Source organism: Patagioenas fasciata, chromosome 9 (assembly GCF_037038585.1).
Source record: "Patagioenas fasciata isolate bPatFas1 chromosome 9, bPatFas1.hap1, whole genome shotgun sequence".
Classification (NCBI taxonomy): Eukaryota; Metazoa; Chordata; class Aves; order Columbiformes; family Columbidae; genus Patagioenas; species Patagioenas fasciata.
In genome coordinates this window covers 23,731,444-23,755,862 of record NC_092528.1, presented here as the reverse complement: position 1 = coordinate 23,755,862, position 24,419 = coordinate 23,731,444, and the positions used below count along the sequence as shown (strand labels likewise).

The 24,419-nt window shown below is 47.6% G+C and overlaps 2 protein-coding genes and 1 long non-coding RNA gene across 3 annotated transcripts; 1 reads left to right on the top strand and 2 right to left on the bottom strand.

Moving 5' to 3' along the window:
• Positions 1–3,330: 3,330 nt before the first annotated feature.
• LOC136105224 (uncharacterized) lies at positions 3,331–9,115 on the bottom strand. Its single transcript, XM_071812642.1, has 2 exons — positions 8,757–9,115; positions 3,331–7,210 (listed from the first exon to the last, which is right to left on the bottom strand). Exons 1-2 carry the CDS (start codon positions 8,837–8,839, stop codon positions 4,405–4,407), a joined length of 2,889 nt encoding a protein of 962 aa, XP_071668743.1. The 5' UTR covers positions 8,840–9,115; the 3' UTR covers positions 3,331–4,404.
• Positions 9,116–10,446: 1,331 nt separating this feature from the next.
• On the top strand, positions 10,447–12,430 carry LOC139828649 (uncharacterized). The gene is made up of 2 exons (XR_011740536.1): positions 10,447–10,518; positions 10,744–12,430. It is a non-coding gene; the product is annotated as an uncharacterized lncRNA (long non-coding RNA).
• A 415-nt stretch (positions 12,431–12,845) lies between these two features.
• LOC136104957 (cytochrome P450 2J5-like) lies at positions 12,846–24,295 on the bottom strand. Its single transcript, XM_065844354.2, has 9 exons — positions 22,568–24,295; positions 21,356–21,518; positions 20,695–20,844; positions 18,992–19,152; positions 17,312–17,485; positions 16,945–17,086; positions 16,097–16,284; positions 14,851–14,992; positions 12,846–13,371 (listed from the first exon to the last, which is right to left on the bottom strand). The coding sequence occupies exons 1-9, from the start codon at positions 22,745–22,747 to the stop codon at positions 13,160–13,162; spliced, it is 1,512 nt and encodes a 503-aa protein (XP_065700426.1). The 5' UTR covers positions 22,748–24,295; the 3' UTR covers positions 12,846–13,159.
• Positions 24,296–24,419: the final 124 nt, after the last annotated feature.

Genomic DNA, 24,419 nt, shown 5'->3' with positions numbered 1-24,419 from the left:
CAGCACAAGGTGTGAAATGGGTGGGCAGAGGATTGTAACCCTGGGTTTGCCAGTCCTGCACCCGCTTGTGTCCCGTCCCCCATGGCTGGGTGTCCTCTTGTTGCCCTGGGGAAGGTCAGGCCCCTGCCCAGGCAGGACGTGGCCACAGCCCTTTGGCAGGAGGGTTGGGAGATGCCAAGGCCAAAGTAGGTGAATGGATGTCCCAGTTCAGCTCCTGCACTGTAGGTCTCATAGAGATTCTCGGCAAGGCACAGCCTGACGCGGCTGGCTGGGTGCCATGAGTGGGTGTGCGGAGGGATACTGGGGGTAAAGGATGAGGAAGGAGAGACAGACTGTCAAGAAGACACACAAAGGAGTGGTGCTGGGATTTAAAACCATCACGAGTGGTTTTTGGAGCAGAGTAGCAACACCAAGCTGTGACTACCAGGCCATGGTCACCTCTGCTGAGTGCAATAGAGAGATGGGTGCCTGACAGCAAGCTGCTGGGGGAGGGGAGCCTGGAAGATGCACAGGAGAGGGACACGTGCCTGCCTGCCTGTTCCTGGGGCCGATCGCAGCTGCCTCTGCCAGGGACCTGCCCCAGATCAGGTTCTCACCCTGCTAGTCCCATGTCACCCATCCCACCTCTTCAGGTGGCACTGCCAGCACCTTCCTGCTCCTATGGGACCTGGCACCCAACCAGCCCCTTCTTGCCCTGCCTGCAGCATGCCAAGCAGCCAGCCCCCAGCCCCACACCACGCCGGGGCAGGCAGTCACCAGAGGCATGGGGGCTCAAACCACAGCAGCAGCTGGTGAAACGCCAGCCCCAGCACAGCCACAGCACAGGTTTGGGGCCAGCACGCAAGGCGGCACCGGGGAGGAAGCCATGGCTGTGTGGCTTTGGGCTGGGGTAAGTTCCCAGCAGTGAGCCAGCAGCAGAACTTGCCCACCAGAAGTTTGCTCCCCGCCTGGGTTATTGTGCAAATCCCCCATGCAGGTGTTCGTTCCTCCCCTTCCCACCAGCCACAAGAAAGGGCTGTTGCTCACGAGCCTCCTTCCTGCCCGTGGGGCACCCCCAGGGTGAGAAGGGGACCAGAGGCAGGTGGCAGAGATGGGCCAGCACACCCGCAGCATGGGGGGCTCCCAGCAGGGCTGATGGGCAGAGGGGTCACGGGTCAGCACTGCAGCATGAGTGAAGGGCCTGTGGGAACCACATCTTGTCTGCAAAGGGCAGGAAGAGCCAGCAGGGGCTGTGGGACCCCTGGGCCACACTGGAGACCCCCTAGTCCTGGCACTGCTTGAGGACATGCACAGTATCCCATCTCCTTCTAACTGGTTGTCCTGAGGTTAACTACAAGCACCTCAGGCAGCCATGGCACCTGGGAATTTTACAGTCACAAGCAGCCTGGAGATGTCACACAGGGATGCTCACCTGTTTTTTTCCAATGCAAAGAACCAGGGGCATCCCATGCAAAGAGCAGAGAGCAGCGGGAGAGCAAAGGAAGGTGTTGCCTTATTTGGCGCATGGGTAATCCTGGGCACTCCTCACTGCAGGGTGCAGATGCTAAAATCTTACCTGAGTTCAGAGAAACCAGAGAAATTCATGGATTAAAAAATCATGAAGCGTTACTCAGTGCGATGGCTGTTCTGCTAAGGGATGCTGGGGCTGCTGGTAGCAAAATGGAGAGGGTGTGTGGGGCTGTGCGCTCCCTGGGCACCTACCCCAGCCATGTACCTCCCTGCTGGGAGGATGGCCTCTCCTCAGCATCGCCGCAAGGCACAGCTCCGAAGCAGCAAACCTGGACACCAGTCTTCCCGGTGCAGATCCCCCATGCCCTGCCCCATCCCCGCGTGCTCTCCGGCTGCTCTTTCTCAGCGATCAGAAAACCCAACCACGCTCCCCTGCAGCCGCAGCACCGCCAGGCCACCCTGCATCTCACCCTCCACCCAGCCCTTTCCCTGCTGGGGGACACCAGAGCAAGCAGGGGCAACTGGAAATGGCCAATTCCACGCAGCCCAGCCAGAGCCCTCCAGGGATCAGCCCCACAGCGATGGAGGGAGCTCAGTCCTGCCTGAGAGTCAGTTGCACCAGCCTGGCCCCGGGAACATGGGCGGCTGTATTTTCATTGCAAATTAGAAATCAATCATAGCAGGAAATTCCCATGCTGAGAACACCCTGGCTATTACTATTTTACAGCACTCTGAGGTGTTCTGGGCACTGAGAAAGACATGGCCCTTTTGGGGTATTATGGGGCAAATTAGTTTTAAAGGCGGCTATAGGAATGTTGGCCATTTGGTTTCCGGAGCTGAACGGGTGCAGGTGGAGGCTGCAGGGCTTTGTGCTGCTTTCGGGTACAGCACCGCTCTGCAAAGAGGGAATCAGCACACTCCGGAGTGAACACCTCTAGCCTGACCCCAGCTTTATTAATAACAAGTAATTAATATGAAAGCGGACGTGCCTTGTGTCTCCGAAGGCCTTTTAAAATGTGATTATGTTGTGCTAATCTCACCCTGAAGTACTCCCCTGTTTAGTCTGCGCTGGCCCATTAAATACCTGAAAAGCCAGCGGAGACCCCCCCCTTGCCACCCCCGGGAAGTGCTCAGGCTCTATTCCTCAGCAGCCAGGCCCCGCTTTCAAACCCTCTAAATCAAGTATTACGTTGAGCCCATCTGGACTGCCAGGAAAAACACTCCCTCCCCTCATCTGCGTCTCATTACCCACCATGCCAGCCCCAGCCCCGGAGCCGCTCGCTCCATCCTGCCCAGATGTGCTGCCCTGCACTCACCTCCTCTATTTCACAGCCGTCAGCTTCAAGGAGCAGCCGAAGGGCCTGTAACACTGCACAGGCTCTTAGCAAAGACATATATCCAGGTCCCAAATGCAGAGCTGCAGGCACATACCCTAATGCAAAGCCCCTTTCCCCCTCCCTTGGTCTTGCACTAGGCACGGGAGCTGGGGCGCTCAGGGCTCCCCAACCAGGAGGTTTGTGAGCTGCTTCCCTGTGGCTCTTTGCCCAGCACATGTCCAGACTATTGATTTGCAGGGGTTCCTCCACGCCGAGATCTCCCAAATCCAGGCAGCCCTTATGCCCCAAACCCAGGGAAGGGCACCCAAAGGCAGGGCAGGATGGAGTAGGCACTGGCAGCAAAGGTGAGGAGTTGAGGACAGCCACCTGCCACCCTGTAGTAACTGAGGTGATTAAATGTGGCAGCAGCTTGCCTGCCACAGTGGAAAGTCGACACTGAGCCTAGAACAAAATTAAATACCCAGAGACCCAAACCAAGGAACAACCCCTGTGTTCGGTGTTCCAAAAATCTCCTGGGCTAGAGCTTTCCAGTGAAACTTTCCGCACTTCCTGTGATGGCAGAAAACCTGCAAAAACAGCCACTTTTGTTTAACTTTGGGACTCTCTGGCCCTGGCAGCAGCCCAGGACTGCAGAGGTGAAGGCACACATTGACCCTTCAGCTGCAAAGAGAGTTATTACCCCTTTCCTCCTGAGCTTCCAAAGAGCCGGAGCCCAGCCTGAAGCCAGGGTTCAGCATCAGGTGAAGTTATGGTATGAGTGGCCATCCATGCTCAGACATCACTATTGTGGAGAGGCCATGGCAGGCAGCATCGTGAGGAGGTTTTGGGGACATGAGATTTAAGAGAGGGAAGGAAAGCATGTCTATTGTCTCCCTGTCCCACTGCCAGCAGAGTGTGTAGCCCTGGCACTGACTGGGGACCCCAACATTCCAGCAAATAACAGGACATCATGACGAGAGAAGCCCTGGGATAAAAATACTCCTCTCACCAGCCCTTCAGTGCACGGCAGAGATGCAGAGGAGGCTTTAATATCAGTGAGGAGGAAAGGGAGAAGGAGAGGTGAAGAGGTCAGAGTATTGTGATGGACACACAGACACTGACACATCCTGTCTCACGATTCAGGGAAGAAGCCGGGGCGTGGGGCAGGATGCCTTGGGATGTCCTTCCCAAAGACTGCTTGCACCTGCAGGTACCTGTCCGGGGTGGGGAGAAGATGCAGGCAGGAGCCCCGACCAGACCCTGCAAGCAGGGAATGCGGGCCATGCCCGAGGTCCACCGATGTCCCCAGCTGGCTAGGTGCAACGCCTCCAGGGCTACTGGTCGCCCTCTCTGTTCCCGGTGGCCCCGGGCAGGCGGTGGCAGCCACTGCCTGTGTCGAGATGCCATCTAGTGTCGCTTGGCAGAAGCGCCCGTCAGACAGTGACATGGTGCATAGGCTCCCTAAGCTCACGATTTCTCCAGGGGCCAGCTGGGAGGCACCCCAAAACAGCCTGGGTGCTGGGACACCCACCCTGGGGGACAGTCTGTACCCCATGACATACGCACCCCGTGGCCGGCACGGCTCCAGAGCCCAGAGGAGGATGATGGGCATTGCCTGGTGGTGCAGGGGCAGCAAAGTTCAAAGCAGTGCCTGGGCTTGTTGGAGGGGCCCCGGGGCAGCCAGGGCTTGGAGGCTCAGCAGCCTCACCGGTGGCACGGGGTGGGCCGGGCGGCGGGTGGCCTGGTGAAGGAGAAGGGTGAGCAGCCCCCACAGCAGCGTGCAGCCCACCTGCAGCACCAGCGCGGCCAGGCTCAGCGCCATGGGGACCCGGCAGTGCTGCGGGCTGAGCTGCAGCGCGAAGCCCCAGGTGTGATGGCCAAGGGGTGGGGAGACCGGCCAGGGGCTCATATGGTCTGGTGTCGGGGGTACAGGGGTTGTCGGGAGCAGGATGGTGCCTGCAGGGGTGAGAATGTGTTGGGGGGCAGTGGGAGCGGGCTGGGTGCCAACTGTGGACAAGCCCCATGTAGTGGCATGGTCCCACTCCCCACCTGGTGCAGGAGCATGGTGGGATGGCGAGTGTGAGGCCAGTGGGACCATGCCTGGTGCAGCAGCCCTGTAGGGTGGCCAGAGTGCCATGGGGTTGCCTGAGACAAGGGAGATGCTGGGTGTCCCCTGTGGGACAGCATCTGGCCTCTCCATGGGCACCAGAAGAGCAGGAGATACTTGTCTTGTGGCTGCCAGCGTGCTGGTTGGCACCAGAGTAGTGGCAGAAGCTAGACTTGACAGTGCAGGCTCTGGGCTGGTGGCCTCAGGAGGCTGTACACTTATCATGACTGGAGCTGCACATGGGCTGGAGGCCTCCCGTGGCACAGTGGGTGATGGTGTGGTGATGGAGGCCTTTGGCAGCAGAGGTGGTGATGGTGTGATGATGGAGGACTCAGGCAGCACAGTTGGTGATGGTGTGGTGATGGAGGCCTTTGGCAGCAGAGGTGATGATGGAGTGGTGATGGAGGACTCAGGTAGGACGGTTGGTGATGGGGTGTTGATGGAGGCCTTTGGCAGCACAGATGATGATGGTGTGGTGACAGAGGTATTGGGCAGCACAGCTGACGATGGGGTGATGATGGAGGCTTCAGGCAGCAAAATTCGTGATGGGGTGGTGATGGAGAACTTATGCAGCACAGTGCTAATGGAGGTCTTGCGCAGAACAGTTGGTGATATGTTGGCGATGAAGGTCTCAGGCAGTATGGTTGACGATGGTGTGTTGATGGAAGCCTTGGGCAGCACAGTTGATGATGGTGTGGGGATGGAAGTCTGGGGCAGCACAGCTGGTGATGGGATGGCGATGAAGGCCTTTGATGGCATGGTTGGTGATGGAGCAGTGACAAAGGCCTCCATTGGCACAGCTGGCAGCGTGGCAAAGGTAGCCACAGGTGACAGCATGGTTGGCAGTGCTGTGATAGGAAAGGCTGCCAATGACAGCATGGTCGGTGCTGCAGTGGGCAAGGCTCCAGGTGGCAGCAAGGCTGACACCTCGTGTGATGATGTGGAGGTGAATGGCAGAGATGGGGTAAAAGAAGAAAGAGGAAGAGTAGTCGGGCAAATTAAGTGGTCGTCCCTCAGCAATATCACTGCTTGTCCTGCCAGCTGGGGTGGACTCTTGCATGACACTTGGGTGGACAATTTAACTTTTTCACTGTTGCCCAGAATCCAGCTGTGCAGGTAGCAGAGGTTGCAGTCACATCTCCACGGGTTCCCACTCAGATACACTGAGCTGAGTTTCTTCAGGGGGTCCAGGAGCCCTTGGGGGACACGCTCCAGCTGGTTCTTCCGAAGGCTGAGGGTTTTCAGATTTGGGAGAGAAGCAAAGACCTCATCATCCAGAGCAGACAGCTGATTCGTGTCTAGCTGGAGGACAGAGAGCTTGCTGAGCCCAGTGAAGGCTCCTCTTGGCAGGGCTGCTAGCTGGTTGTGGGACAAGATGAGTTTGCCAAGGGATGTGAGGTTGACAAAGATGCCATCTGGAAGAGTGGCCAAACTGTTCCTGCTCAGGTCCAGCTCTCGCAGGTGTGGCATGGCATCAAAAAGGCAGCACGGGAGCTCTGTAATGTGGTTTGAATCCAGAGTCAGCAGTTTCAACTTGTTTAAACCAAAAAAAACCTGGAGCGGGAGAGTCCCAATGAGGTTGTTGTCCAAGAGGAGCTTCTCCAGGTGAGGCAGGCTCCTCAGAAGCATGGGTGGCAGTGCCCTGAGCCTGTTCCTCTGGAGGCTGAGCTCCAGCAGTCCTGACTGACCATCTAGCAGTGTCACTGGGAGGTCCTGCAGCTCATTCTCATACAGACGGAGGACTTGCAGATGGGGTAGTTTGCTGAAGGCATCCCCGGGAAGAGCCGTGATCCTGTTTCTAGAAAGGTCCAAAAATGTTAGATTGACGAGAGAATCAAAAACACCTTCTGGAAGAGAAGGAATTGCATTGATGTGCAGAGAGAGCTCTCCCAAATTCTCCAGCCCATCAAACAGGCCTTTGGGGATGTGTCTGAGGTGGCTGTCTCTCAGCTCCAGCCTCTGCAAGCTTGGGAGGTTTTGGAAAGTGCCCACAGCTAGTTCTTCTAATGAGGCACCAGAGATCTCCAAGTCCCTCAGCTTCTCCAAATTATCAAAGGCTCCAGGTTCAACTGTCTTGATCTTGTTGCCAATAAACAAAATCTTGACCAGGTTGGGCATGTACCTGAAGGCACCTTTCCTTACAGCAGTGATACTGGTTTGTACAAAGATCATCTCAGAAATGAAGGGCTTTGCAATCTTTGGGATCTCTTTGATGTCATTTTTTGTTCCTCTGTAGACTTCCTGGTGGTCTTTGGGCATTTCATATAGATCTTCACCCAGGCATTTATGGGGATGGAAGGAGAGGAAGAAAAGGAAAAGGAAATGTTGGTACATTGTCCTAAAAAAAAAAAAAGTTTCAAAAATCAGTTATGAAGAACAAAAAAATCTCTGTCCACAGCTCAGGAACTGTGGTACCACACTTCGTTTAGCTCTCAGGACTCTTCTATTCACATGTCATAATTCATTTTATGAGATAGAGAGAGACAGTACAAGCCGACATACTCTGCATTTACAAGAGTTCACTGCCATTGGTATCAAGGGATGGAGAGGAAGGGAGAGTGAGTCAGCTCATGGCTTAGCACTGGGAGATGCTCCAGGATGAGCAAGGGCTGGACGGTTTGTTCTCTGGCCCCGCTTCTCCCATGTTTGGGCTGCAGGTTTGGCATCTGACTGGGTGAAGAAGGCAAAGTGCTGCTGCCCATTAGCACTGCCCCAGTGGGTCCAGTTCCTCAGCAGAACAACAGCCCATTTATGTAACAACAGAAGCAAACAGCTCTGTGCTTGCTAATGACAGCTCAGCAAGGGTCCCAGGAGCCAGCCAAGACCAGATGACCTTGCTTATTCAGAATGTCCACGTTGTGCTGCATGGACTTGCTATTTCCTTGGTGTTTCTCTCAGTTCAAGAGGGTTATTTAGAACATGGCTTCTAAGCATCTCCTCTTTGGGATTCTTGCTGATTTTGGCCTTAGTTATGCAGCTTTGTCAGACAGAAATGGTTGACCCTGAGCAGCAGCCAAGCTTTAGGGTGAGGCTCATTAACAGACTATGAGATGCCAACAGATTAAGTGTTTAATAGGTAATGTTTAGAGCTGTGACCTGCACTTAGGAGGTGAAGTCACTGACACACACCCACCAGCAGCCACATAAAGCCCACCACTTCCATGAGTCATTCAGAAACACCCAGCTAACACATTAGCTGGTGTTTAACGGCTGTGAGCACCATAACAGGACAGTGGTTTCCAGCTTGTGATTCACAGCCCTGGGTGGGAGCAGGGGAAAGGGCTGTGGGTTGCTTTTTGGGTGTTCATCAAAGCTGACCATGCAAAAAACTTAGCTGGGAGGGTAAATTTGCTATGGAAAGTTATTTTCTTAAAATGTTCAGAGGTCAGCAAATGCAGGAGGCTGAAAGCCACTGGTTTTGAAGAGAAACCGGTGGGAGGTGAGGTATGTGGCAGCTGCCCCACAGAGATCTCCAGGACAGAAGTCGCTGCTGGTCCCTGCCCATCCCCTCCCCAGGGACAGCTGGGTGCAGGAGCTGGGCTGTGGGTGTAAAAGCACCCATTTCACTTCACCTGCAGGTGCAATACAAAGGGTTAAATGGACAGGTGAAAGCAGCTGGGTTGAGTGCATGGGGATGAAAATAAACAGTTCCAAACTGCAAAGCTCTTTTAAAACCCTGCTTCAGTCCATCTTACTGCCGTGAACCTCAGCATGGTCCCCTGCTCGTTCCACACCCAGGAATGCAGGGACACAGAGGGACAGCCCCAGCTCAGGCTGCTGCAGTCTCTCGTGCCCCTTGTTGCAAGGAAGCCATCAACAACCCCCACAGCTGCCCCTCCCGACTCATTTCAAAGAGCATAAAAAAAGCATTTTGCATCACTCACGTGGCCAAGCACTTGTGAACGAGTCCAGCTGCCAGAGCAAGCCACGCTGCACAGGGAGCGAGGCCACCAGACTGGAGTCCCATCACCTGGCCAGCTCTTTATCCATGGCCCATGCGCAGGGCCTGGTTACGCATGCTGTTGGGGCACAGGTCTGCACAGGGAGATAAGGGACAGCTGGGGATCGGGCAGCGGAGCTGTGTCCCCAGCATGGGAGACTGTCGCAGAAACCCCTCGGAAGGACACAGGCACGTACTCCCCAGGCGTTATCTGCTGTCACCACTTGACTACTCGCATCCAGGGAAACCTGAAGATCTCCAGGCCAGTCTGTTCTGTATCTGATGGTCTCTGCAGTCCCGTATCTCCACCAGCGTGACCCACCAACTTCACACGCACCACACCCACCAACACAACAGAAAGGTTTTCCTATTTTAAGTTTTTCCTGTTAAAAATATCCAGCTGTTTCCTTCCTCAGGAATTGGCTCATGTCACTAAAGGTGCTGCTCTGAAGCTGTTTGTTTAATAACAGTGGTGTCTGTGGTTGGACAGATAGGCTGTGGGCTCGGTGTGTAGCCCCACACCTCATCGGCCACAGGGCTGGGGCTGAAAGTCGCGCTCCCCTCCAGCCTAATACAAGCCAAAGACACTCGCATGGTGACACCCAGGGCATCTGCCCAGTGTGGGGCATCTTTTGGGAAGAAACACTGGTACAAAGACTTAAAATGACCAGACATCCACTGCTTCCCACCAAATAATTGCCCTAGTTGCATTTCAGCATTTCTTCTTCAGTTTTCACCTGCTCTTACTATGGTTCAGCTTGTGCTCCTGGGCTTTCCTGGTAAAATGAGAAACAATCCAAACTATCGCACCTTTTCCAACAGCATTACCCCTTTCCAGCCGCTGCCCTGTGTGCATCCCCACTCGGTACCAGGCCAACTGGAGGCAGAGCAGGGCTGTACGAGGGGACAGGGCTTGCAGCAGCAGTGACACCAGCCTCCCTGGGCCACGGACAACACACACCCCGTGGTGTGGCAGCCGTGCCAGGGCTGGGGAGCTACTGCCGAGCTTGGAGGTGGCCGCATCAGCATCCTCTGCACCATGGACACAGCTGGGTGGCGGTCTCTGGTGAGGGACAGGTGGCCGCGGGGGTGACACAACACGAAGCGAATACAACACAATGCCATGTCCTTTATCATTTCTGTTTGACCAGACAGTGGCAGCTGTCAGATGAGAATTGATGTATTTGTAAGTTCAGTCCTTGGACAAATATTTAGTGATAAACCGTATGCAAATGTGATCTTTGTCATTATGTTAGGAAACCGCTTTGTGAAGATCAACGATTTCTGTGTCACAATCTGCATGACAACAGAGTTTGGGTTTGTTTCCTTCAGCCTCTCAGAGCTGCTCAGGTGACCACTGCGCCTCCCTCCTCCTGCAGCTCCGAGCAGGAGAGTTTCCCGTTTCTCCAGCTGTTCCTGGGGCGGGATCCCGCCCGTGCTCGGGAACCCGCAGTGCCCGGGGACCCCCGGCCCGGCTCCCGTCACTCCGGTCACAGGGACCGGCCACAGCCGCGGGGCACGCTGGGACATGGCCCCACCCCGCTCTGCGGGCCCCGGCGGCCGATTGGTGGTGCGAGCAGCACGTGCCTGTCTGCCGCCATCTCATTGGCCAGCGACCCAGTCCGTTTCCTGAAGGGGCGGGGAGAGCGTGGTCACGTTACCGGGGCAACGGCCGCGCCGGGCATGGCGGCGGGGCGGGACCCAGGGTGAGGGGGCGGACGGGGCCGGGAAGGAGAGGGTGTGGGGGCACGTCTGTGGAGTGGCTGGTTGGAGCACGAAGGGTGTCAGGGTGGGTGGAGTGTGCGCGGAGGGTACCTGGTTGGAGGTGGGTGTGAGGAAAGGGTGGCGGTGGCGGGGCCTGTGTGGCGGGGAAGGGCCTCCGTGCGCTGCCGGGGGTCGGTGTCTCTGAGCCCCTTGCTCTCTCCCAGCAGAGCCGGGAACCTCCAGGGCGGCCCCAGGTGCTGCCAGCAGCCGGCGATGCCGTGGGTCAGGCTGCTCCGCGGGCAGAGGGAGGAGCTTTTGTGCTCCCGGATCGATCTCCCGGTTCGATCTCCCGGTTGCTGGTGCCTCAGCTGCAGCTCCCGAGTGACGCTCCCGCTGTTCCGCTGGTGCGCGGACAGAGTCGTGGAAAAGGCCGGTGCAGCTGCCTCGGGTTGTGCTGAAAATGCTGGGAGAGAAAAAGCCCGTAATGGTGAAAAGAGACCTGTACACAGACCCCACGTTTCCAGCCAGCGACTCCTCTCTGTTCTTTGACTATTGCACCCCACTTGCCCAGTTCAGAGGCCAGATATCTTGGCTGAGACCGAAGGTGAGTTTTAAGGTATGAAAGACTGTGCTTTTGGCAGAACGGGACTTTAAGGTGGTAAATGGCAGTTAGCACCGGAGGGCTGCTTCTGAGTGGTTTTGTTGTTTAGAAACACAGAAGTGATAAAATCAATGTATGTTGGTGTTAACAGTATCCGTGTTATAGTTTTGAAGTAGGTTTGATTTAAATCCCGATGTAGAACTTTTGAATTTCATGGCACTAGTTGAAATTCAGATATTTTGTTATAAATACTTTTCATTATGCAAATAATGATGTTTTTCTGCCCCGCATCTGGGGCTGGCTGCAGAGCAGTGGTAGAGCTGTAGGTTTTCAGACAGAATTGGCAAACAAATGACTTGACCGAACCCTGTGTGCAACTTTCTGCTTTTGTACCTTACACCTTGATTATTACTGAGGGCTGATCAATTAGTTTCCATCTCTTGCAGTGTTTATAGGTGAGAGAGGAATCATTTTAAAACTGACTTTTAGATCTGTTTAAATGTTCAGGACCTCTTTGAAATCACCTCTTTTGCTACCAAGTAATTGATTTTTATTTGCCCTAGAAAAGGTTTTTCTCCTGTGCTAATTTGGAGGTTTTTGTAACTCGGGATGTGCAGTGCCATGTGAGTGGCATCAGTTCTGTTGGTCACAGCTGATCGTGTGTCTGGCAAGGAGCTGGTGAATTATTATTTTTTCACTTATTGGTGCTTCTGCTAAGGTGACGTCTGGTGGTGACATTTATGTACTAAAATCCACGTGGGAACTGAGTATTCCTCAAATAAAGTACCTGCAAAAATAGCCATAAGGCAGTAATTAGTTACTGCTTGCTTAGGCTGGGTCTGAAATGTCCAGGAGGTAAAAATTCCCTGATTTTGGGAGAGGTGTCTGGAGCTCTCCCATTCCCTGACACACAGACCTTCAACGATCGTGCAGGATTTGGCTTTAGTTCTCCTTGGAGTTGGTTGTGGTTGCCAGCAGAGGGCAGAAAGAGACTTCAAGTGTGAAGAGATTTATTCAGCCATAGATCTGTGGAGCCGAAACAGTGAAGCAGCAATGGCACGCTAAAGCTTCTCTGTAGGTTTGAAAGGTGCTTTTCTTGTTTGTTTCTGTAGAATCTTATTGTTCTGTCTTGTCTGATCATTCTAGTATAGTCTTGATTTCTTCTGCTCTACTGCTTCAGGTAGGGAAGTCTCCTGATTTGCTGAAGTTGTTGAAGGACGTGCAGCTCTGTTTGTGCAGAGTGGACTGATGACACAACAAGAGAAAACACTGAGTAATAAATCTGTACTGTGCCTGCTAAAGGCACAAACAAATGTTGGCATCTTCATTTATTTTCTACTTTTCTTGAAAGGCTGTTCCTTTCCCTTCAAATAGGAAATTATTTGATTATTGTGATGATGCTTCTAAACAGAAGAAGGAAAGGTTCGTGAAAACACCTGGATCCAAGAGTTGTGATAAAACAGGAAACAGATAGGGACGGAGTAAAGAAAAAAGGTGTCAGGATTTCTAAATGGACTATAGGAGGCCTCATTATGTAATAATTAATGCATATATGAGGTTTGTACTGCAATATATAATTCTTCAAGGGACTGTGAAAGGAATAGGAGTTAAAACTGCATATACCTTGGTACCTTCTGCAAAAGGATGTAAGAAAAGACCTTCTGTAAACACAGAGGAGTAACTGCACACTGAAGGAATTTTTTTTAATTTCGACTTTCTGTGTTGGAACAGTTGTGCCATTTAAAGGGTATGATACCTGACTGAGTGAATATGCAGGAAACTTTTGCTTGATACAGATAACTTCTCTAAAATCCTAAATCCTCTGAGTGTGAAAATACGAAACATTATTATGTATGTGCCTAAGATGTGATGATATGAGCTTTTGCAAGTACACCTATTTTAATTTTAAAAAGCTCAACTGTATGAGGTCAGACCTCCTAAATAAAAGCACACTACATTAATTTGCTACAGTGAGCTACCTATATTTGAATGCAATTGAGACAGTGATACGTGTTTTTAAAATATCTGCGATTATTGACTGGTCAAAGCCCCTCTGCACTGCAGTGGGTTGCAGACTGGCGTGGCACAGCACAGAGTTGATATGGATGTGGCTGCAGTATTGCACCCAAAACGTAATCCAGACCGATTTCCTTTGCTCCTTCGGGGAGCTGGAATGTGAACGCCCGAAGCAGGTTGGTAAAGAAGATGAACAGTTCGACCCGCGCCATCTGCTCCCCCAGACACACGCGGTGGCCTGCAGAAGAAAGGGGAAAAGTTGTATAAAGCCAACTTCTGAAAAATAACTTCAAACAAAATTCTACTGAGTTCCATCAATTCTGTTACTGTAAGGTAATTATTTCTCATTTCCTCCTGCAAGGACAGAAGATGCCTTTGGAGGTAGGGGAAGCATTTATTTAACTGAGAGTCCGTATACCTCTAATTATGTCAGCTGTTGGGGTTGGTTGTTTGTGGGGTTTTTTCCCCTACTTTCCCTGGAGCGCATATGAGATGCTTCCTTTTCATTTTTGTTCTTGTTCTGTGTGTCAGGTTCTGGAGATGTAAATGCTCAGATCGTATAAACGGAAAACAACCAGAGCAAATTAAAAAATGTTCAATGCCTGGGTTGAAACAGTAGCCTAAATTAGTTGTCGATTCATGTAAACTAGTGGACATTTGGTGACGAAAGAAGACGCTAAGTACCTGTTTTGCAAATATGATTTGGGAATTTCCAGGCAATTTGGGCAAATGGTTTTAAAATCTGCATTTACTGGTTTTGATCTGACTGCTTTGTATGTTACTTAGTATACTATTTTCTTTTTATCTACAACAAACGTATACTATCTGTCATAAAAAAAAAAAACCACACTCATCTGTTTTCCAGTGTTTTTATTAATTAACTTTACGTTTTAATTCTCAGTAAATAGTGCCAGCTTCCTGTTTTGTGCTGCTTTCCTTCATAATCTGATCAGTGGCAAAACTGGTAGCCTAGAGAATCTCTGAGTTACGTCTTCTACTGCTTTTCACTTGTTTTTTTTCCTCCTGTGTCTTTGTATCACTACATTTTGCATTGTAAATCAGGTAAGTTGTACAGTGTACTATGCTTTCAAAAAGTTATAATAATATATATTAATAATATATATAAAACCAAAATTCTATAATTTTATAATATATACTATTGTGTATTGTTCTATATTATATATATAGAATATATATTTAATATATCTGATAATATTCTGCTTAAAAAACTGGAGTTTGCTTAGTTTTCTGGAGATACATGAGAACCTGTTGCTGGACTATTACTATAGGATTTGGGAGACTGAGGTTTGTTTTCCTGCTTTTATAACAGATTTTCTTTGTGTGTTTTGACAAAACTTTTGTCTCCGGATTCCCCATTTGTAAGGTGAGAATAAACAGATTTTCTGATTTGAGTGTGTTATCAGGATTTAATACATTAGGGACTAATGAGCTCAGATGCCTTTATAGCAGGAACTGTGCATGTACCAAGGAGACAGCAACATCTCTTAGCCATACTCATGCTCTGTTTGCATGTCTAAAATATATAAAATGCAAGACAATATTTGTGGCTCTTAGAGTAGAACACCTAACTTTAAATCTTTGCGACAAATACATTTTTATAAAAACACGTTTTTAAAAACTTTAGAATTTAGAAAAGGTGTGTCTAGTCTTGCCACCAGACACAGTGAACAGGAATATTCAAACATCGCGGCATCACCTGCAGAGAAAGGTAAGAACGCCTCTCTGTTCACAAAGTTGCCATCCAGATCCAGGAAATGATTCGGGTTGAACTTCCCGGGGGTGGCCCAGTGCTCAGAGTCACACACCACAGAGTGCAGGTTGGGCAGAACAAGTGTGCCCTGCAAGAAACAGAGATTATATTTTCCGTGCATGATTGATTCCTTTTTTTTTTTGGACATTCCTCCTCCATACTAGATAATATACCATCCTATGCCTGTGTTTGGATTCAACTCCATCTTCCCCTGTGCACACCCAGGTGTGACAAACCCTTGTATCTTCTCTTTGTCACAGCACATTGCATGTTTGCCTTTGGCTTCGTTCTCTTCTGTCAGGACTACCCAAGGGTCTTCATCTCTAAGCTGGAGTGGAGTTTGGATTGTTTCACATACTTGCCAGGCTAATCGTAACACATTCCTTCTTGTTACTTTTGGTTGTTGGGGTTTTGGGGGGGTGTTTTGTGTGTGTGGTTTTTTGGGGTTTTTTTGGTACTCTTCACTGAATCTTTTCTTCCATCAAATCGATTTTATGCTTAGTATATTCAGCGTATTTCTACCCTGTTTTCCTGAAAATAAGACCTACCCTAAAAATAACCCCTGGCATGATTTTTCAGGATTTCTGAGGATGCTCAGAATATAAGCCCTACTCCAAAAATAAGCCCAAGTTACACTTCATTTAAAAAGTCAATTTAAATAGTGTCCAGGCAGCTGTACATGTAAAAAAGTAATAAGTTTTGGAGCAAAACTCAATATAAGACCCTGTCTTATTTTTTGGGGAACAGGGTCAATGTGGCTGTCAGATCTGTCACTGTACTGAGCTGCCATGACCTTAAGCCTGTGGGGTTTGTGTGTTTTTGTCAGGGATGACCAGAGGTTGCTCCAGGCTGCTCCGCTGTGTGTGCAAGTTTGCTGGCTTGACAACCCTTAAACTTCATTTCTTCTTCACTCCTCTGAACACATGTTCTGCTTTGATTCCCAGACTTGAGCTGTGTTTGGCTCGTGGGAAGAAAGACTTTGGTTTTCCCTATGTGTTTTTTTGCTATTTGTGCTGTTTGTGTTCTCCCAAACTTCCTTTTGCACCTGCTAATGCTCAGTGCTTTGCTTCATGTCTGTGACAGGCTACCACAAGATCTCTGTGCAAAGTCATGAACTCTAGATGCTAATGCCCTAGAAATACTAAATATTAATAACTCGGAGCTTAAAGAATCATGGAGGTATTCTCTGTACCTTTTTAATGTGAAAACCCAGCAAAGTTGCATTCCTCACGCATTGTCGAGGGACCCCAACAGAAGTGACGTTGCTGTAGCGCAAAGCCTCATGAATCACAGCATTTGTATACGGCAGCTTTTTGCGGTCTGCGTAGCTGATGGGATGGGAGGGTTCCAGAACAGCCTCTATCTCTCTGTGGACCTTTTCTGCAGAGAAATGAAAATGTTCTAACGTTTTTACTCGCCCCCCCTTTTTTTTTCCCCAACAAATTTCTGTATGAGTATGGTCCAAGACTGGGCAAAAAAAAACTTACATTGCTATGAAATGCATTGGCATGTGATGTGACTGCTGTGTTGGTTTCAGTTCATCAAAAAAGCACATATCCCCAAAGTCTCTCACTTCAGACACATCCCACTCAGTGATGGGGATAGTGCAGTTCTATGTTTCAAAAAAAGGATTAAAATTTGAAATTACAGGTGTAATTTCTGTTACGTTTATGAGTACACCTCAGACCAGGTATATTTTTAAAGCTTTTGCACTTTGAAGGTTGAGAAGAGACTAGGTTGCATATGGAATGTCTTTAGCTTGTTAATCTGTCTTTGCCATCCCCTTCTAGTGAGAGAAACCAGTGCCTACTACTAATTTCTGCTAGTGCTGCTTCTTGGTGAACTGGTCGGGAAAGCACGTTCGTTTTATCAATTAGACTTTCATTTTCTAGATCTGAGTTGTTGATGTACCACCATTCATATTTACCGTTAAGGGTTATTTTGATGTATTGCAAGTGATTGAGCTAATCCTTACACTTTAATGATGTTCATTGTGCTGTGATGTTGAACGCAGTTCTCTCTGATAATGGTTTTGCTCACCTTGTATTTCTGGGTATTGTACCATATAGAGCAGTGCCCAGAGGAGCGTGGTGCTTGTTGTTTCTGTCCCTCCCAGCAAAAGATCAACCACAGTCTGGACCATATTGTCTTTATTAAATGTAGAAGTAGGGTCATCTTTGGTCTGTAGGGTATATTCACAAGAAGACTATGAAGTGGATAATGCCAGACATTTAATGAGTCATGTAGAAATTGTCATTATTTGGTGAGCTGCTCACCAAAACAGAAATCTTTGGCACTAAACAAATACAGGATGCATCTAAAAAGTCCATGGTGGTTACTTTAACAGCAAGTATTTGTAGTAGGCATTGAGGCCAGGGAAGGGATAATGTGACAAACAGATACTTACTTCTGTTATTTGAGCTAGGTAGAAGTCAATGAGATCCTGTGGATCATCTGCCTTCCGTCTCTCATGAGTCTGGACCTCCTTCCTAACTAAACTGTGCATGAAGTCGTTGTGTGCGAACACCTTCTGATGAGGTCCTGGGAGCCGGCGCATGAGCCGCGGAAAAGCATCGTACATCTGTGATTTTAAACAAAAGAGTAGAAACATGAGCTCCTTTAAATCAAGAACCCAGTTCTGATTTCCTACTAAGTCTGTGAAGTCACTGCAGTTATGGGCTTCTGATTGGAATGAGAGGCAATAGGCACAAGTCAGAGAGAGATTAAATACTGGGAACAGGTTTCCCAGGGGGTCTGCATGAAACCTCCATCCTCGGAGCTTCAAGACTTGACCAGTCAAGTCCCTAAACAACCTGATCTAATTAGGCCTGCTTTGAGCACGGAGCTGGATTAGCCGACATGCAGAGATCCCTTCCAGTGTAAATTGTTCTACATTTCTAAGAGGGATTATGAAACCTTTACGTTGCCCTCTAAGTGAACTGGCATTGAGGAAAACTTGTTTGCTGTTTCTTCATGAGCTCTTAGGAACATGCAGCAGTCTAAACTGGTCCGATCAAATTGTCAGTGTTCAGTAACCACAGTTTCTCTCCTCAATGGACAGGCTGAAGACTGACCAGGTGTAGAAGCTGATTTGGCCTCTGAAGGCTTTCCTCTGTGTGTATTTGTTGAGGGGAAAAAGAATTATTTTCATTTCTTTGTGTTGAGTATGCTTTGTGGATGGACTTCAGTCTCTAGATCTGCTGGCAGAACCCTTGTTTTATTTATGGCTTGCGATTAAGAATCTGTGGGCCAGTGCAGACTTCTCCATCCCCATCAGCTGCCCAAAGTGTCAACATTGTCTCATAGTGGTTATCAGGTCACAGGAGAGCGATTGTACTTTACTTTTTGGATGCCTACCTAATAATGCAACAGGGGCTTCCGAAAATGGGTGAATTGGAGGAATTGAGGGCTGAATCTGGCTCACAAGCACATTTTCTCAGCCTTGATTTTTACTCTGATGTGGGGGTTTTTTAAGGCATCTCTGTATGCAAGTGTTGGAGAACCTGATGGTGTTACAGAATACCAGTGTGCCAGAATCTGCACGCCATAAGCAACAGCTAGGTTTTCAAGAACGTAAAAATATCTTTCTTGACATGGTCACCTGTATCTTATGGGAAGTTTAGAATAACTCAGATCTTGGTGGTAATATGAGTTACATGAGAAGCAAAATATCTTCTCAAAAGAGTAGGACTTTGAAGGTTTTGTTCTTATTAACTACTCTTCTGCATTCTCAAGACTAAATGAAACATTTTAAAAGTTGATTTCATTTTAAGATTTAAGAATCTTACATACACGTTACTCTGCAAATGCTTGCTCATTTGAAATACTTTATGTATTTTGGAAATCTGAAAAACTGTTATAATCTAGAATTTAAATTTTAGGACACACAACTTACTGACATAAGTAAGGAATATAAGGCAGTAGTAACATATACAAGGTATGTATTAACTTATTACTGCCCAGTGGCTCACAGATAATGGTGTGGCAATGTCTGGGAATAATTGTCATTGACTTTTAATTTGTTTGTTTTGACTTGTCAAGTGCAAATGCGTTTTAAGGAATAAGAACAAGAAAATTAGATTCTTACCCTGCCCCAGATAGTTGCTTGAAAATAGATCACAACATGAACAGCCTTGATTAGCCTGACGAAAGATTCATCCTCGCTGGAGAAGCGATGACCAAAAACAACAGCACAAATTATATTTGCGATAGCGTGGACAATGCAAGTGTGGGGGTCAAAAGGTTTACCTGTGGGTACAGGAGGTGCTGTGAGTGTTTCTGCATAGGCTGCAGTGAGAAAAATGGGGAAAAGGAAGACTTCTTTTATTTGTTTTTTAATGGTAAAAATAATAGAAGACCAGACTACTTCTGGATACATTTCACACAAGTAAACTGTAGTATAATATGTATTAACTATGGATTTTAAGTGCAGGGTATCTTTATTTTCCATCTGCTTTTTACTCTTGTAAAATACAATGATTATCAGTTGTGAGAAGATAAACATTAGGCCTCTTTTCTGTCTTTGATGTGTGGTTTGGATTGCATGAACACACAAGCAATTAATTAGAACATACGCCTTCAAATCCTAAGGCAGATATTGCAGTTTGGCAATTAAAAAAAGCCCAAACAATCCTTAAAAAAAAAAGTCATTTCAACATGATTAAGAAATTACAGCTTTTAAATGTTTATCTCCTTTTTGTTTTCAAGTACAATTCAAATATGTATATATATATATATATGCATGTGTGTATATACATATGCGCGCGTGTGTGTATGCGCGCGTGTGTGTATGCGCGCGTGTGTGTGTGTGTGTATATATGTGTGTGTGTGTGTGTGTATATATATATTTCCCCCATAGGCTGAAAAGGCAAAATTCATATAATGGAATGGAAAGCAGCTGCCATTAAAAAGGGTTCCATCCAGAAAAAATTAAGTAGACATTTCCATGGCAGTGGCAACCTTTGAATTACACTGCTATGGAAAAGGGTGGATTGCGCATCTCTGACCTCAGTCCAATGTTTGCAGTCATTCTTGGAAAGAGTAAAGACCGTAATTGAGTTAAAAGTTGAGGCAGGATTGCAGGGAAGGTGGGGATTTGGGCTGCACAGGGACCTGGGGTCGGTAGTTTGTTCATCTCTCAGAGTTTAAAGATCCGAATGGGCTGCTCTCAGAAGAGGGACGGGCGCCTTTGCTGTGTCTGGTGCAAGGAGAACCAGATGGAGACCTTGGGCAACTCCTCCGTGTTCTCACATCAGTACGGAACGCCATGCTGGTGAGCGATTTGGCTGTTCGGAATATCTATATTTAATTGCTTTATTTTGGCGTCTTGCTAAAATTCTGTTGGTCTCTGTTTCATCCAAAATGTAAGAAGTTCTGTTGGATAATGGAATGATGCATTCCTTGTGCTGGGGCTCTTCCTCTGCCAAATCCTAAAGACCTGCTGTCCTAGAACGACTCGCAGCAGGTCACAAATTGTGTATTTTATGGAGAACAACATAGGGTTTTTCTATACTCCTTGAATATCATAATTACTACCAGCTGTCCCTAAGACTGTGTTGATAATAAAAACAATTTTTACAGTCCTTATTAAAAAAAAAAAAAAACAGTTTTATATTGCCAGCTGTGCAGACAAAACATCTTTTGTGAAGAATGCAATTAAGAAGCCAGTAGAAGTCCCACTAATATGGAAAATATCTATATTACTTGTAAAAATGGATTGTGAAACTTTGACTCCCATAATCTACTCCATTTCAGGAGAAGCTCTAGGTGTTATTCTTGCAGTGAATTTACCTTTAGTGTTGGCAAAGGCATCCACAAGGTGACCGGCCTCTGTTTGAATTCGATGCTCCAAATTGTTCTGACCCAGCGCCAGGCTTCTTAAAACCCTCATAGCAAAGCGTCTCTGCTGCCTCCAGGTGTGCCCGCTTGTCAGAAAAATACCTGCAGGACACAGAAACATTCATTTCCTTGTGGGAAAGGAAATCCTTGCCCTGCAGGATGCAAAATTCGATTTACATTGGGTTACATTGCGCTAACAAAGAAGATCCCATGATTTCAGATACTGACTTCTGGTCCCTGCCGGAGGTTTTTATGACTGCAGCTCTGTCGCTGTTTGTAAATGTGACCCTGGAAACTGGTGGGTTTGGTAAGGACAGAGCAGCTTTAGATCTCTTTGGATCTCTTCTACACAAGCAGTCATCAGGTTTAGTGATAGAACTGAAGGGCAGCTCTTCTAGGCAAATATTCCTTTGAATCTACTGGGAAGAAGAAAAGTCAGTAGTATGCTTTATAAGAACCTAATTTCTTATTTTTTTGTCTGAATATGGAACCTTTTTGCAATGTAAAGCCCAGTGGTGCACTTGTATACCAGTAATTCATGTGTGTATATATAGGAAAGTGTATTTCTTCTTTACATCTTGGTAATATTTCAGTATTATGTAAAATCCTGTACCTTTCTCGCCCATCATATCCCTGTAGAACGGGGTAAGGGGTCTTCCAGAAATTTCCTCCGCGTGGGTGATGATGCCATCTCTTACTGCCCGGTATCCATTCAGTACAACCAGGGGCGTCTGTCCCATCCACAACGTGTAGATGTTTCCGTAGATGTTGGTTAACTGAAGAGTTAATAACAGCAAGTAAGAAATGTAAACCAGGGAATGCATACACTTAAGTACTAATTGTAAGGGTTTTCTGTACGTGTAACTAAACTCGTTTGCTGATAGCCAGTTGAATTTCAGAAAACTGTAGCCTTCTGCTGTAACGTGCTTTGGGGACAGAGGGTAACTGTACTGTATGGAACAGACACTGAGGACACGTCTCAGAAAACCACCTCTGAAAATGTCACAGAAACTGAGGCCTTCTCTATCAGCTCAGAATCAAAGAGCGAATGAACACAGGCAGAATTCCTGAGCTTTTCTGTTTGTTTTATTAATGAACCAAAGTTGTTGTATTTTCTTGCCTCTGAGTTCTGAAGAAGGCAAATAAATGGTTTTGCATTCTTTCCTATAGCTTCCATGTGATTTTTCTTATTTTTCTCTATTGCCCTTCAACAGATCGTGCTTGTATTTTTCCTTAAAATAGCTTGAAAAAAGCTCCTTTTTTAATTAGTTTTTATAGGTTTATGAAGGCATCATGCTGTCAGAATAACAGCAGCCAGATTCCCCTGCTTTGTTTTAGTAATAATCTGTTTACTGCAGATGAGAAATCTTTTTGCTGTACAAAGAGGAGACAGTTTAGAGCAGATGTTTGGTCTTCTAATGGAGATCAGACCACTGGTGCCCTGGAGATGTTCCAGTGACCCTGGTGTCAGGTAAAGAAACTTCTCCTGGGGTGGTTCACAGGGCTGGACATCAGCACAGAAATAGAGAATGAAAGCTGAGTGGAGTATCACGCTATGGACAGTATTTGTGGTAATGTTATGCACCGTGTTAGTTGTATCCAAAAGAGAAAGAAAACAGCAAGGAGTAAAACGCTTATGGTGTTTATGAAAAGTATTGCAGAGTAATAATGCAGAGTCCCTGGATTCTTTGAAATTGGCTGATAATCAAGCTTGAGGTTTCAAAAGAAAATTAAAAAATTCCAGATTTAGACTGTTCCTGTGCAATGTACAATTTAAGTTAAACTAGATTCAGAGCGATTTTCAACTACAGAGATAAAGAAATACCTTAGTGAGAGTTTCTCGACGAAGTTTGAAGCGCAGCAGCCACAGATTCCCGATGACGGGGAGAGGAGCTGGTCCGGGGGGCAGCCGGCAGCGCAGCCACTGGAGCCTGAGGAGCTGCCAGACCAGCAGACCCAGCAGACCCACCACCAGGGCCAGGAGACACCCAGCAGTCCCCATCATCTCACCCAAACTGCAGCTGCTCAGCGTTGGTTTGGAGTTGTGCAGGTGAGTTTGCTTCCACAGCAGTCAAACTCTTCCTGAAGAATGTACGTCTGCTTCAGCCATCTCTCTGTGACCATCTCCAGTTTCCCAAGCTGGAGTCCTCAGAAAACTGAAATATGTGATCGGGGGGGTTGGCCAAGCCACACCTCCTCTCTTTTCTGATCTCTAATTGTGATCTGTCTCTTTGTCCACTTAGAATTTTGTTTCCTTCTTAGTATCAATACTGAGTCTAAATGCCAATTATTGAACAGTTATCTAAGGATATCAAGTGTCTCACATAATGGTGACACCTCATACAGTTTCCTGTGGTTAAATGTGAAAATACTGAGGGTGCGTCACTTCTTACCTTTCTGAAATACTAAATTATTGTGTTGTTTCTTTTTATAGAAAAAGAAACATCCTGTGTGTTGGATATGGTCTTGGAGATGAAAAATAATTGAATTATTGAAGTATAAAGCTAAATTAATGTCTTTAAAGGTGTAATTTAAGTGTTAAAATATAACTTTAAAAAAAAATTTATTAAATCCTTTTTAAAAATTTGAGTGGTCAGGCTTGGTGAGTGGGCTATTGATTATTAATTTGTGCTCTGTAACCCTGTTGTTTTCTAGCTTAGTGTTTTAAGGAACCCATAGGTTGCTGTGCCCAGGAGCAATCAGAAAACGAAAGCATTATTATAGAAGAAAACTAGATCCATGAAGATATTTCCCTGTGGCAGTTGCTTGGTGTCCCCTGTCCCCAGTAAGCAGCAGTTTGCTCTGAGGTCCCCAAGTGGGTTTGCCAAGACTCGGTGTTGCAGTGTCTGCCCAGCTGCGTGGGGCTGTGCCAAGATCTCCATCTTCTGTGTGTTTTTCGGCCCAGGGTTGTACCGAGTGCGGCTGTCTTGCTTCAGCCACAGGGGAGCCTGGTGGTGGATCTAATCCTACATCTTCCGTGGATGGCTCTGGCTTTGTAATCTGCTTGGGTTAAATTATTCAAGCTTAGATGTGTGTTCTTGTAACCACGATGAGTTAATTTGACATAAAGCCTTCTCAAAGATGTGGGGCTACTCCATCACCAGCAAGGTCCTTTCTCTATGGTCTTGCTGCTTTTGCAGTGACCAATTGTCTGCTCTCCCAAACCTTTCTGCAGGGTCAATCTGGGTCCTGTCAAGTAAGGCTGAGTCCAAGAAGAGGCTCAGTCTGAGCCTGGCCTTGTGGACACTGTGAGCAGTGTGTTTTCCTACTGCTAGGTGAGAGCTGTGAAGTTCAGTGAGGTGAAAGTATTTCAGAAAAACTTAGGCTGAAGTGTACAGGGAAGCTGCTTTAGAGGAATTCAATACTCCTTATGTGGCTGTTTTCAGTATATGTGAGCAGTGGCTCTTTCACATACCTCTTGCTCTCTCTTTGCTAAAGTACTATTGCAAGAGCTCACCAGTGCAGGTAACAGAGCGTAAGTTTGGATGTCTGAAAGCTGCTTCTGGGCTGAAGGTTTCAGGCCACAGGAGTGGGAAGCAAGCACAGCAGCTGCAGAGGACAGGGAAAGAACAGCATCTTCAGAAAGCTCTAAGACACCATCAGCTTTGTTACTGCAGAACAAATGCAGATTTGACATCATTGACAGTTTTCACCTTTTTAATAGAAGACATTTTGAA

Excerpts from the sequence above, each read along its gene's own strand:
- LOC136104957 (XM_065844354.2), bottom strand. The coding sequence starts at position 22,747 with ATGATGGGGACTGCTGGGTGTCTCCTGGCCCTGGTGGTGGGTCTGCTG. Across the intron at positions 21,519-22,567 it reads GTCGAGAAACTCTCACTAAG|TTAACCAACATCTACGGAAA; the intron begins GTATTTCTTTAT and ends TTAACTCTTCAG. Across the intron at positions 17,486-18,991 it reads AAGCAACTATCTGGGGCAGG|ATGTACGATGCTTTTCCGCG; the intron begins GTAAGAATCTAA and ends TTAAAATCACAG.
- LOC136105224 (XM_071812642.1), bottom strand. The coding sequence starts at position 8,839 with ATGGGACTCCAGTCTGGTGGCCTCGCTCCCTGTGCAGCGTGGCTTGCT. Across the intron at positions 7,211-8,756 it reads GTTCACAAGTGCTTGGCCAC|GACAATGTACCAACATTTCC; the intron begins GTGAGTGATGCA and ends TTTTTTTTTTAG.